The sequence below is a fragment of the Narcine bancroftii genome, chromosome 4, assembly GCF_036971445.1.
Source record: "Narcine bancroftii isolate sNarBan1 chromosome 4, sNarBan1.hap1, whole genome shotgun sequence".
NCBI classification, from domain to species: domain Eukaryota; kingdom Metazoa; phylum Chordata; class Chondrichthyes; order Torpediniformes; family Narcinidae; genus Narcine; species Narcine bancroftii.
The window spans coordinates 51,288,706-51,302,541 of NC_091472.1; the positions used below are offsets into that span (position 1 = coordinate 51,288,706).

Sequence of the window (13,836 nt, forward strand, 5' to 3'; positions counted from 1 at the left end):
GGATTGCCTCCGGCCAACCTGTGTACACATGTACTGCTACTAAGAGGTATCAATATCCCCTTGCCCTCTCTATCATGTCCATGTAATCAATTACAATTTCCTGCCCTGGTAACTTAGGCAATGGAAACTGTCCTTCGTGAGGTTTCAGTCGCCTTGACATTATATGTCATACATACCTTACACTCTCTGACATGATTCTCCACCTTCGCCGGCAGGAAGGGGTGCCACCAATGTACCAAATACCTTATCATCTGTTTCTTCCCACAGAGGGTTAACCCAATCGCCTCCTCCAGGAGGGGGTTTCATGAGTCCAGATGGTAATACTGGCCTACCGTCCATTGATCTTCACAGTCCTTGATCTTCGGTTGCCCCCCTTTCTTTCCATACCATCATTTCCTGGGGTGATGCCTGCGCTTGCTCCTGAATTATTACTCCTACCTCACAAGGTGGCAATAAGTCATGTGCCATTCTATCTGCCTGCATCATAATAAACTGAGGGCCGTACCCTGCTGCCCTTTTTGTGGCCGTGTCCGCTTCCTGATTTCCCCGAGCTACCATAGTATCTGTTTTATCATGACCCTTACATTTAATAACTGCTAATGCCCTTGGTTTCAAGAGGGTCTCAGCCAATTTCCTAACATCCTTCTCTTGTTTAATTGGGGTCCTTGCTGCTGTTAAAAACCCACTTCTAATCCATTGACTCAGCTCAACCTGTATTGTCCCTACTACATATGCCGAATCTGTATAGAAAATTTACCTCCTTTCCTTTTGCCCATTCTAATGCTGCTATCATTCCCTGTAGTTCGGCCAGTTGTGCTGACTCCTTTCCTCTCACTGTCCCTGTAATAATTTCTTCAAATCCTTCTGTGGTTCTCCGTACTACTGCATAGGCGGCTTTTAATCCGTCCGTGGGATGTCTGTAACAACAACCATCTGTAAATAAGATTTCATCTGGTTCTCTCAAGGGTGAAGCCTGTAAATCAGGTCTTATTTTAATATCCCTTAGAACCCTCTTTTCACAACAGTGTGGTTCTCCTTCTCCCATATTGACTGCCATATTAAAGCCTTCATGGGTAAATGTAATATTTGGAGTATTCAGAATCTTTTCCAGACTCGTCTGCCTCAGTGACGTCATTGTAAACGCTGTCGAGCTCACAAATGCTACAATACTATGTGTTGTTAATACCGTCAGGGCACGTCCCATCACTATGTGTGCCACCTTTTGTAAAATCTTTGCTACCCCCACGGCATGTCTCATGCATGGTGGGTGTCTGTCTTCAGTCGGATCGTGTTATACTCACATACATGAGCACACATCTTCCACCCCCTTTTTTCTGAAAAGGGACACCATTAATTGTGTGTGCTTTTTCAGAAACATCCAAAAAGAAAGGGTCTCTATAATTTGGAATTGCCAAATCTATAACGGTTGTAAGAGCTTGCTTAAGTAGAATAAAACTCATCTCAGCCTGTGCAGTCCAATCAAGTGTAGCTCCCAGATTCCTCATCCCCTGCTCATTCACTAAAGTTCGCAGTGGATGTGTCAACTCACCATACGATGAGATAAACTGCCTACTATAACCCATCAAGCCCAAAAATGAAAGCATTTCCTTAACTGTCTTTGGTTTTGGATGATGTAGTATTGCTGTACGATGCACAGGGGATATCCCTGTACCTTTCGCTGAGATCATTCTTCCTAAAAAGGAGACCACTTGTCTACAACATTGCAACTTTAAACGAGAGACTTTAAAACCTGCCTTGAACAGCTGCACGAGCAGGAGTTTTGTGGCCTCCAAACAGGAGACAGGCTCAAGTGCTGCCAATAAGATATCATCTACGTACTGGATCAGAACTACCCCACCTGGCAGTACTAGACCCCCCCCCCCCCCCAGCTGTTCTTTCAAAACCTGATTGAAAATCCCTGGGGATAAGATAAAGCCCTGTGGGAGTTGAGTATAACGTAACTTTATACCTCTATACGTAAAGGAAAACATCTCTAAACTGTTCTGCCAGCGGCAAACAAAAGAAAGTATTCGCTAAATCTATACAAGAGAACCACTTGTGGTCTGGAGTTAAAGCAGTCATGGCGGTATATGGGTTTGGTACTGGAACTGTGGGTGTTCGCACAATACCATTAATGCGCCTTAAGTCATGGGCCATCTGATATTTGCCTGTGTCCTGTTTCGGAACAGGTAAGATGGGTGTATTCCAACTTGAACACAAATGTTCCAACACCCCTGAATACATAAGGCCATCAATGGTATCTCCCAGACCCACCTCAGCCTCGGGTTTATGGGGATACTGTGTCTGCCAAATGGGAGTATAATCTGAAAGTTCAAATGTTATGGGATCAACCTGCTGGCAAAAACCCATGTCTGCTGGTTCCACTGACCAAAGGTCCTCAGGGATAGAATCTAACATAGGGGCAAAGTCGGGATGATCCATCCTTTCTCTACCATGAAAGCGTTCAATCTGTCTATGCTCAAGGAAGACCCGATCATTTGAAGAGTACAAAATCCTGTATGCATGACCAGATAGAGAGAACTGCGCTGTCGGTAATTGAATGTCGGACCAGTCCTTCAAGGACATCAAATTCTGACACATCGGTCCCAAATCTTTTGCCTGGTGTTTAGTGCCAATTGCAAGAGTGACATGAGGAATGGCCTCACCGGCCATCACATACCACTCCAGCTGCTCAGATGTCAGTGCCACCGTAGCGGCCACTCCCTCCTTTCCTACCACTATGTAGTCCGAATTAATCTCCCGTTGCATGCCCTCTACCTCTTCATAAAAGGCATGCTGATAAATTTCATCCCCATCGTAAAAGAGGGTAACATGGAGGGGGTCCAAGGGAGGGGTATATGGGTGTAACGTCTGGATCCACGGCTTCCATTGATTATAAAGCTTTAGCAGTCCTCCCTTCTGTGGGTCCTCTGGTTCCAGCAGCCCCCAGTAAATGTCGGCCCATAGTCCCTCAGACGTGGATCCTCCAGCGACTGACATTAACATCTGGGAACTGGAACGAAGTGTAGTTAATGAACAGTTCATTGAATACCCATTTGGAAAGGTGACCTCTATTCCACTGGGTCCGCAAAGGATCGATGCTCCACACCTGACCAGCAGATCTCTGCCCAAAAGATTAGTAGGGCACATTGCCGACAGAATATATTGATGTGCAAAAGTCTGTCCTGCCACAGAAGTGACTAGTGGTGTAAAAAACGGCAGATTTTCTGGTGTACCCGAGAACCCTATCAACTGGACGCTAGAGGATGACTTTTTAGATTGAAACTCAGCGCCAGTAAGTGTTGAAAATCTGGCACCCGTATCTACTAAAAATGATACTTCCAGTCTATCACTTTAATCTGCAGGAAGGGGTCTGCCAACTTAACCTGCTTTTGGGTGCTCGGGCCCCGACACTGCTGGAAACATTGGTCCTCCTCCGTCAGCAATGGAAATTGTCTCGTCGGAGCGAGAGCCGCATGGGGTGCCTGATGTACCGGGGGTGGTACTGATGATCTCTGGGGCTGGACCCAAGGCTCATATTGTGGTGGTCCATATCCCCTTCCCTCAGTGTCCTGCAGACCCCATGTAAGGGGGCACTCTCTCTTCCAGTGTCCTGGTTGACCACATCCAAAACATACGGCTGGCTGCACTCGTGGAACACCCCGACCTCTCCCTCTTACTTGGAATTCCCCCATTGGACCTCCAGTCCTGCCCCCATAGGTGGGACCAGGTGCCCAATTTGGGGCCGGGTGCCAATTCGTATTATTCCCTTGTGGTGGCTACGGTGGCTGCTGAATCATCTGGTTCGCACCCTTTGAGGGATTCTTTTTTGCCTCATTTGCCTTTTTCCTAACCTCTTCCAATTGAAGCTTAAGGAGTTGCACTTGTGCAGATTCCGTAATTTGTTTGTCCTCCTTTTGCTTAGCCCTATAACGCTTCATGTGATGGGCCAAATGTTTTTCCCATTGCTCAGTCGAGCAACCAGGAATATCAGGGTTATTCTCTAACGCCTCCCTGACTACAGCTGGCAGCCCACTCATTACTGCAGACCTAAATAGTGTAGTTTGCAAGGGTCCTGTGGCTGGGTGTACTCCGGCTTTATCCGTCCAACTCTCTTTACACTGACTTAAAAAGGTCGAGATCTCCTCATCCTCCTTAATGGAAAATGTCAGGGACTGCATGACACTGGGGCGAACGGGAAACTTATCCCGCATTGCACCTCCTAGTGCCATAGCATGTTTTGCAAATGGTTCGGCATCAGAGCACCTAGTGGTTCCTGCGACCATTTCTACCTGCTGAATTTCCCACAGCCCAAGCTGTAAAGGGGGTGGAGTGATCCTCTGACATTCCTACCGAGAAGGCATTCTCAAGTGTGTGTTCTTGCTCTCTCTCATTAGTTTTTCCAGTCGCATACTAGTTTCCCTTACTTTACATACATCGTTCTGTATTTCCTTCGTTAACATTTCCTCCACCCTTTCCTGCATAACTCTCTTAAATCTCTCCTTCCTCCTGGAGTTCGTGACCTGTTAATTCAGTGACATTCACTATTCCCTCACTTATCTGCATCTGGGGAATCGGATAAGGTGGTGGCCACGTCTCTGGTAACTTTGGATAGAGCGGGTCTGATGGCTTAACCTCCCCTGTCACCTCCTTCCCCTTTTTCTCCTTTTGGATAGGGGATGCCTTTTTAGTAGCATGCTGAAGGTTTGTTTCCACAGCCATGCAAGCCAATGTCATATTATGTAAATATGCTCTCCTCTGCTCCTTCGCTTCCTTCTGTTGTTTAAATTTTCTTCTATTCAAGACCTTGTCCCTTTTTCTCATGTTCCTGTACCTCCTTTTTCGCCTCCCTTTCGACTTCTCCAAAGTACGATACAAGCTTGATTTTTCCTAATCCTAGCGGCACCTTCCCCTGACTCTGCAGCTCTTTCCATATCTGATCGTACCGTTTCATAGCCTTTACTTCCTCTCCCTTCGGTAGTCCGCCCATTAATTGACTCCTTGTTTTTTCCCACTGCTGGTTTACAGATGGAGGAATCCATCCACATCCCCCATACTCCTGACATCCCTCTCCTTCCATCTTACATTCCTATATGTTTCCCTTCAGTCTCTCACCTGATAGAATTTCGCCGCCCTTCAACCTACTGTGAACCTTCACGCTTTCTCGTAACCACGAAAGAAAAACTTAACACAATACTCAACCAAATAACTCTTATGCAATACTAAAACAAATCACTCTTGTACAATACTAAAACAAGTAACTATTATACAATACTGAACAAGGAAAACTTAGCGCAATACTAACAAAAAACTTAACTATTATACAATGTTGAACAAGGAAAACTTAGCACACTACTAAAAAACGTAACTATTATACAATATGTTCACTAAATCTATTTGGCCAAGAACCCTAACTTTTATATCTATGTCTCTACTAGGGGACTCTAATCCCTATTTCTATAGGGGAACTCTAACCCCCATTTTTATTCCAGGGGACTCAAACCCCTGTTTTTTCAGGGGCCTCTAACCCCTGTTTCTCTAGGGGGCCTCTAACCCCCGTTTTCTCCAGGGGACTCTAACCCCTGGGTTTTTCAGGAGACTCTAACCCCTGTTTCTCCAGGGGACTCTAATCCCTGGGTTTTTCAGGGGACTCTAACCCCTGGGTTTTTCAGGGGACTCTAACCCCTGTTTCTCCAGGGGACTCTAACCCCTGGGTTTTTCAGGGGACTCTAACCCCTGTTTCTCCAGGGGACTCTAACCCCTGTTTCTCCAGGGGACTCTAACCCCTGTTTTCTCCAGGGGACTCTAACCCCTGGTTTTTTAAGCTTTATTCATTGGCTTCTACTAGGACTTTTGCAGAGTAGTGACAACACAGAATTTTATCGTTGCCAATAGCAGAACTTCGTTTAAACAGGTGTCTGCTTACCTCCTTTTGTTGAGTGGCCACTTGTTATCACCACACCACAATCGACCGGTGTTTCATTTCTTTGTTTTCCATCACTTCTCCATCTTCATCACGTCGTGGTCACCAAATTGTCAGACTCTGGTTTTACCCTACCCTTCATTTAGTCTATGTGTCGTCTGAGTCCAGCGTGTTTGTTAAATGAAGTGATAGGAGAAGGTATTCGGTTCAACAATCAGTTTATTACACAGCACAAGAATAAAGCTTAACAGAGCTCGGTTCAGTCGTTAGTCCATAGGTCACCTGCACAGTGAGCTATTCCCCAAGACTGACCTCTACTGTCCAGTCTCTACAGTTTATATAGCTCAACCTTATCATACAGAACAAAAGTTGGCTTCCTTTGCTAGATTTCATTATCATACAGAACAAAAGTTGGCTTTCTTTGCTAGATTTCTTGCATAAGATTTATCACAAGTAATTTCCTGCTCTGCAGATATCTGGGGTGTAGAGCTCCCATCTTAATCCTCAAGGCCAGAATATCCTGTTGTTTTGATCAGAAATCAATTCATACCCCAGATATTTCTAATTATTTCTTTGTTCTCATCTGACCATATTCTTCTGTTCTACTCAACACCTCCTTCTGTCTTAGCCTTCTTACTGAGTTAGTTTCCATTCTCTTTGTTTCTGACAGTTTCTGTCAGGATTCTCTTTGTTCTTGTCTGGCCATCGGCTCCTGTGCTAATCAACACCTCCTTTTGCCTTAACATTCCTAAATTGTTTCATACATATTCTCTCTTTTGTATTTTGGGAGCAGGCAATTCTAAACCTACTGTAATCAGCCAACTTTGCTACATACTGTGGCTTCCCCTTACTTACATTACACTTTCCCTTCACCATGAGGTAAATATTAAATTGTTACATAGTACTGGATTCATCTATACAAACTAAATAGTACATAAGCATATATTCTATATATTTTCGATGATTAATTAACCCCTATATTCCAACAGTCCACATAAAGTGCGGGAGAAGAATGCCACAGGTCTGCCCTTTTGATCAAGGGTTCCTGCCAAGCCACAATCTGAGGCATCAGTTTCCACTTGGAATGGGACATCCTTGTCAATGGATGAGAGTGCAGCTTTGGCAATATCAGCTTTAATTCTCTCAAAAGCCTTCAAGGCCATTGGAGAGAGAGGAAAAGACTTAGTGTCAAACAGAGGGCGTGCCTTCATGGCGTAGTCCTGAATCCATTTGCAATAGTAGGAAAAGAATCCCATACACCTTTTAAAGGCTTTTGCTGAGTTTGGGGGTGGTAACTTCTTCAGGGGGGGCCATTCTTTCAGGGTCGGGGCAGATTTCACTCTTGTGAACAATGTAGCTCAGAATGGGTAGCTCTGTCACGTTGAACACACATTTGCCCTCGTTAAGTGTAAGATTGAGTTCTTTAGCTGTTGCTAAAAATTTCTTTAAGTTGTTGTCGTGCTCAGCCTGTGTTTTCCCACAGATAGTGACATTATCCAGATAGGGAAACGTACCCTGTAACTCATACATCCTAACAATCTTATCCATTTCCCTCTGAAACACTGACACACCATTAATGACTCCAAAAGGTACCCTTTTAAACTGGTATAACCCCCCCCCCCCATCAGCTTCAAAGGCTGTATAAGATCATTCCTTTTTTCTAATGGGGATTTGGTGGTAAGCTGCATTGAGGTCGATAGTGGGGTACACTTTGTATTACGCTATCTGATTAATCATTTCATTGGTGCGTGGCGGGGGTAGGCATCCAAGTTAGTGTAACGGTTGATTGTCTGTCTGTAGTCAATAGCCAGTCGTTTCTTAGTGTAATTTTTCACAACTACCACCTGGGCCCGCCACGAACTCTTACTAGGTTCAGTTACTCCCTCTTTAAGCAATCTCTGGGTCTCAGCTTTGATAAACTCACGATCCTATTTGCTGTAAGAACAGGTCTTAGTGGCAATCGCCCAACACTCGGGAGATAAATTGCTGAAAAGGGAGGGAGCTTGGAGCTTTGTGGACAGACCGCAGTAACTACTGCGGGGGATGGTAAGTGTGGGTAGTGGCCCACCGAAATTTAACACTACACTGTTCATCTGAGATTGAATATCTAACCCCAGTACCACAGGGACGTAGAGCTCCGGCATAATAAAGAGCCACACATCAGCCAGGCAATGTCCCTGCAAATTTAAAGTCACTTTACACTTGTCCCGTACAGTTTTTGTAAGTTCACTACAAGCCATCGATATCTTTCAGTTCACTGGATATCTCCACAAATTTAAGGTTCTGGCAACTCTCTCGTGGATGTAGCTGTCAGCACTCCCAGCCCAAGTCTATTAGACAATCAAGAGTCTCACCATTCACCTCCCCTTTCATAGTTGACCGTTCCAGTGCGTAACATCCCCCAAGCTTTGGAGTCAATTGAGCTATCACAGGAGATCTCACCTTGCCATCACTTAAAGTCGATTCAGCCTGCTCGTCTGAAAATTCTGCCTTTTTACAGTTGTCTTCCATTCCTGCAGCTCCAGGATCCATTTTCTTGGTGCTTCTCTTCTTCTTATCAGTGGGAGTACTTTTCGCCTTGCACGCTTTAGCAAAGTGGCCGAATTTCCCACAATAGCTGCAGGTAGCAAATTGAGCCGTGCACTTCTGTCTGGGGTGCCAGCTCTTATCACAGAAGTAGCATTTTTCAGGAGTTTGCCCTTTTCTTTCCTTCGGGGTTCCAGCACTCCTGGATGTTTCCTTTTCGGTTTCTAGCATTTCACTGGACCGCATGGCACTTCTCAGTGCCTGCCTGGTCATAGGTTAAGGGCTCCATCTCCAGCAGCCTCTGTCGGATGTAACTGGAGTCAATCCCGTTAACTAAAGCATCCAGCTTCAAGGCATTGCGGTGTTGTTGAACATTGACTGCCCTGACATCACATTGGTTTCCCAGTGAGTCGAGGGCCAGTGCATAGGCAGCATCTCTTTCCCTGGGTTTCTGGCATCTAGTCAGCAACTGGTGTCGAGCAAGCACCACATTCCGTGGCCCTGCATAGTAAGCAATCAGACGTTCCCGGGCTATAGCCAGAGTGGTGGCTCCTTGTGCTACGACGAAAGGGACCTCATGCAGCAGAGAGTTCAGGTGGCCCCACTGTATCGCCTCATCAACCACGTTGTTTCGAGCCATGTAGTAATTGAAACAAGCAATCCAGTGGTTGAAAATTTCTCTGGCCCTTGAGGCAGACTGGTCGATTATCAGTCGCTCTGGCTTGGGTGCTGCATCCATTTCTGCTAATCAAATTGAAGTGCCAGTTGATGAAGTAGACAAAGATGATGTGGTCAAATAATAATCATGGCTTTTATTAGCAGAAACTCATGGTACAATAATGAAAGACAATAGATGCATATACAGTTATTTCCAAGGGGAGTGTCCTTAACAATAGAGATAATGCACAGCCAATGTTAGTACAGAAGGCTCACCAGAGGGGAGACAGGCAGCTTGGCAGATGTTCACCACACTCAGTTGATTGAGCAAGACCTTACAGGGTGAACAGAATAAGCTCATCGATAGTAAGGAAATTATTGTTTGTTTCCTTAACAAGCTCAAAGTCTATTGGAGCAAGATCAGGCGTTGGGAATTTTTACAATTTCCTAAAGTGAACATGAACACAGAGACACTGAATGACAATGACATTACTATTTACACGAAACACCTAAAGCAAATACACACAAATCTGCAAGAAAGACTTAATAACCTGTGAAACTTCAATACCCCGTATTGGTTATTAGATCTATATGAGGAATATCCTACTGATGTTGATGCAGAAATTCAAGAGAGGTTGAATGATCTTCAGAGTGATTTAATTGCACACCGTAAGTTCAATCAATTTAATAAAGATTTCTGGGTTAAGAGTGATCTGCCAAATAGATTTCCAAATCTACAGGAAAAGGCTGAAATAGTTTTCATTGCCTTTCTCTCAACATATTTATTTTGAATGTAGATTCAACAAGGTAATTTCCTGGACAAAGTCCAGAGACAGACTTGATATCACAAGAGGTGACCTTTGACAATCACTCTCCACTTTGGAGCCTGAGATCAAAAACTTGCACAAGAACATCAAGCTCAAGGGCTTCACAAACCTTTTAATTTTGTCAGAATTATTTTTATTAAGTTTTCACCTCATCAAATTTATACTTAAGGTTCCCTAATGATTCAATGTGTACAAATCATTGCATTCTAAAAATCTTTTACATTTTTTTTGGAATATGTCTGTTCATGTTTTCTTTATTCCTGCATGTTCAATAAGAAAGAGTTACTGTTTGTTCTTGAATCACAAGCTGCATTTGTTATGATCAGAGAAAAAGCCGTGTTTTCTTTTCACCTCACATAACAAATATTTTTTTATGATTTTTATGTAGTTGGTAGGGGAGAAGTATGGAAGAAAGCAACTAAAACTTGACTGCTAACAGGGAAGGAGGTCCATAAACTTTGAGCAGAGTCCTAAGGGGATCATAGCCATATAAAGGTTGATTGGGGAACTAGATACTATAAGCAAGTACGACAATTAGCTTCCAGATCCACAACATCCGCCACGAAGAAATACAAAAGCAGCAGGTGCAAGTGACTCTAATTTGTGATCACACCCAATCCTGACTGGAAATGCTTATATGGATCTAAAGTCTAGAACTCCCTTCCTGAACGTTACTTTCAGAATAATTCAAAGATGTGACTCACTATCATTTTAAAAAACAATAAAGTTTGGCCTTGCCAACAATGCCTAGATCCTGAAAATTTTAAAAAGTAAATAATTTCCAAAATAATGTTTGCACAAAAAGATTAAAAACCTGGATGGTTCGGCAGCATTTGTAGAGAGTGAAAAACAAAGGTGAAATTTCTGGTCTGACTCTTAGTTAACATGGAAAAGAAATAAAAAATAGTTTTAATGTACAACAAAGGCGGGACACGGGTGGATCGGACAAAATGAGTATCGCTGATGAGGTACAGGGATGAGCCTGAAATGATCCTATTGATAGATTAATGAGGGAAAGGAAAGGAATAGCACGAACAAAGGAATGTAAGTAAAAACTATGAAACGGTGATCTGGAGGATCATAAATACCCAGCGGGTCGGGCTGTTTTAGTTACGAGAGCAAGGTTACAGATGAATAGCCTTCAGTGGAACTGGAAGTTCTGATGGAAGCAAAGATAGTTGCCTGAAGTTATTGAGTTCAATACTGAGACCAAAAAGCTGCACTGTACCCAAAGAAACAAATTAAATGCTACTTCCTCTAACTTGTAGTGCATGACTACCTTTGTAGCTTTCCCAATCAACCTGAAACAGGGTTTCCTCATAGCTACATTCTTAGCTTTTTCCCCCAAAAAGATCTAAGACATTAATATTTGACTTAAATAAATTACTCTGACACTCAATGCAAACGATCTACATTATTATTTTTACATATGGACTCCTTTACCAAAGGTTATAGACTAATTGTGCTGTATTGTGAAATATAAAATTAGAAACCAAGTAGATTATTTAGGAGGTTCCTTGACATTTCTGATCTGGAAACTTGTTCGCCACATTTATTATCACAAATAATTAAATGCACAGCAAAGTTTATGATGTTTTCTCTACATTAACTACTATATATTTTGGCATACAAGTCAAGTCTTGAAACCCTTAAAAAATTCTCTTAAGGGGAGGGTCGACTTATACACCGAATAGACTTTTGTCACCAAAAAAATAACAGATTGATGTCAATTCAGTGTATAAGTTGACGCTTATCTTCCCATCGCTGGCTCCGCTGCTCTCCAACACCTCCCCACCACTGGGCACTGCCATAATCGTTCCTACCAGGGACCCTGAGGTTGCCATCACTGCTCCTGCCTGGTAAGCCGAGGTTCCTGCTCTCGCTGGAAGCACAATGTTGGTGCTCCAGCTCCATGGGCCTTCACCACTCCTGCCTGGTAGGCCGAGGTTCCTGCTCCCGCTGGGAGCACGATGTTAGCACTCCAGCTCTGTGAGTCATCGCCGCTGCTGTCTGGTAGGCTGAGGTTTTTTTTTGCTTACATAATTTGCAGCTTTGTTACTTGCAATTAGGGTATTTTAAAAAATTTTTGAGTTATTCCTGAGAGGCCCGGACAGCCTGAAAAATGGAGACGACTTGTATGCCGGATATACCATAAAACCCTTAAAATTAGGCTTAAAAATGGGGGTTGACTTATATGCCAGATATACCATAAAACCTTTAAAATTAGGCTGAAATGGGGGTTGATGTATATACTGGTCAACTTATATGCTGAAATATATGATGTTACATATTTCTCATTTCTTTTTAAATTCTGCCTGACATTTCAAACTGTTGTTAAAGAGCCTTTAAAATACTCCCAATATTATAATCTATAACCGTCAAGTTTTAAAACATGTAAGCGGTTTTGATTTTAGTTATTGAAAGTATTGTTAACATATATAATGCTTAAAAAAGCTCACCTATCGCCATCATTTTTGGACCCCAGTTTAATTCTCAGGCATTCCTGTCATTCAATTTCTACCATTTGAATTTAAAACTGAAATATTGTATGTATTTTTCACATTCAATTGAATGTGGAATGCATGATAGTTATTTTAAAGATTGAGATCAATAATTTAGAAAGAAACAGGTGTGATAATATGAGGAAAGGATAGGAGAAAGCAAGAGTATGCTTGATTATTTAGAAAGCCTGCACAAGGCAGGACACCCAAATAATGGTTCTGCAGTTTGTTTTCCCTCAGATTTCCTGATCCACTGCTCTGCTCCTAACGTCAGTGAAAATGTTCTTTCACTGGATATTTTTTTTTGAAGTTTAGATAAATAATGTGAGAACCTCTGTCACACTGACCAACATATAAGCCAGTTAATGCTTATTGTAAAATGTAAAAGTATGTTTTGTGCTCCTGGCATTTAAAGCAAAAATATAACTATTTGGCTGTTCTAAAAATCTATTTACATGCATTTTTGTAATGTTAAACAACCACCTTGAGTGTGGAAATTTTCAAGCTGAATGCTTGTTTGCACTCAAATCATGAAAAGAGTTAGTTGGAACTCTTAAATGTCCCATAAAATGTACTATTAAATAACAAAATATATTAGCGTAGCCTGAGGTTGTACTATTGCAGAGGTTGCTTAATGGCCAAAATGCACGTACTGGACGACCATGTGATAGCACGTGCTCTTAAGAATATGTTATTAAAATCTATCCTTTTTCTCCCACAGTATTTGGTTTTGCCCTGCAGCCAGTGAGAATCACACCCAGGTAAACATATTGTAGCCAGCAACTATTTACACATGTATATGTAGGCTTCTAGTTTGTGCTGAACCATTTGTTAGACCTCATTTGCCTGCCACAAAGCATTACCACCTTTTTATGTACCATAGAAAAGAATCTGTAATCAGCTGTCAGTAACCAGACAGGACAGAATAGATTTGATGATATAACTATGGCACTTTGTTCAAGACATTCATGAAAATGTTGGTTCTATATAAAAGTTTTTTAAATGTCTTGGTCTAATTGGACTAAGTTGTGGGAAATATTTGATTTGCATCTCTCCCCAAATAGAAAATATTGATTTTTTTTTTAAGATGGAAGTTGTGTGAAAGAAAAGTATAAACTTTTTGAATTCTTGTAAAGCTTAAAAGGTTAGTTTTATTCCCACATTGTAGCTTAACAAGCTAACTGGAAATAATGGTAAAACAAAAAGTGCTGAAGGTTTCCTTCCACAACAGCATCTCCTAGACCAGCAAGCTTTTAGGAAAGACATCACCTGCAGCTTCCCCTTGAACTCATACCCAATCCTGACATGGAAATACTTTTATGTTGCATTATTAGTGTCAGGTCAAAATCCAGGAACTCTTAAGCCTAACAACAATGTTGAAGTACCTGAGTGCAATGATTCA

General features: G+C 42.4%; 1 protein-coding gene across 6 annotated transcripts in view; it reads left to right on the plus strand.

Moving 5' to 3' along the window:
- The window catches only part of gpatch2 (G patch domain containing 2), a 308,872-nt gene that overhangs the window by 229,880 nt on the left and 65,156 nt on the right, over positions 1-13,836 (plus strand). For 5 of the 6 annotated variants that reach the window (XM_069931270.1, XM_069931268.1, XM_069931271.1 and 2 more), the window contains one exon: positions 13,156-13,195. The exons of the other annotated variant lie outside the window; for it this stretch is intronic. In XM_069931270.1, coding sequence (XP_069787371.1) covers positions 13,156-13,195 — 40 coding nt within the window. The remainder of the gene's footprint in view (positions 1-13,155; positions 13,196-13,836) is intronic. 6 annotated transcript variants of the gene reach the window in all.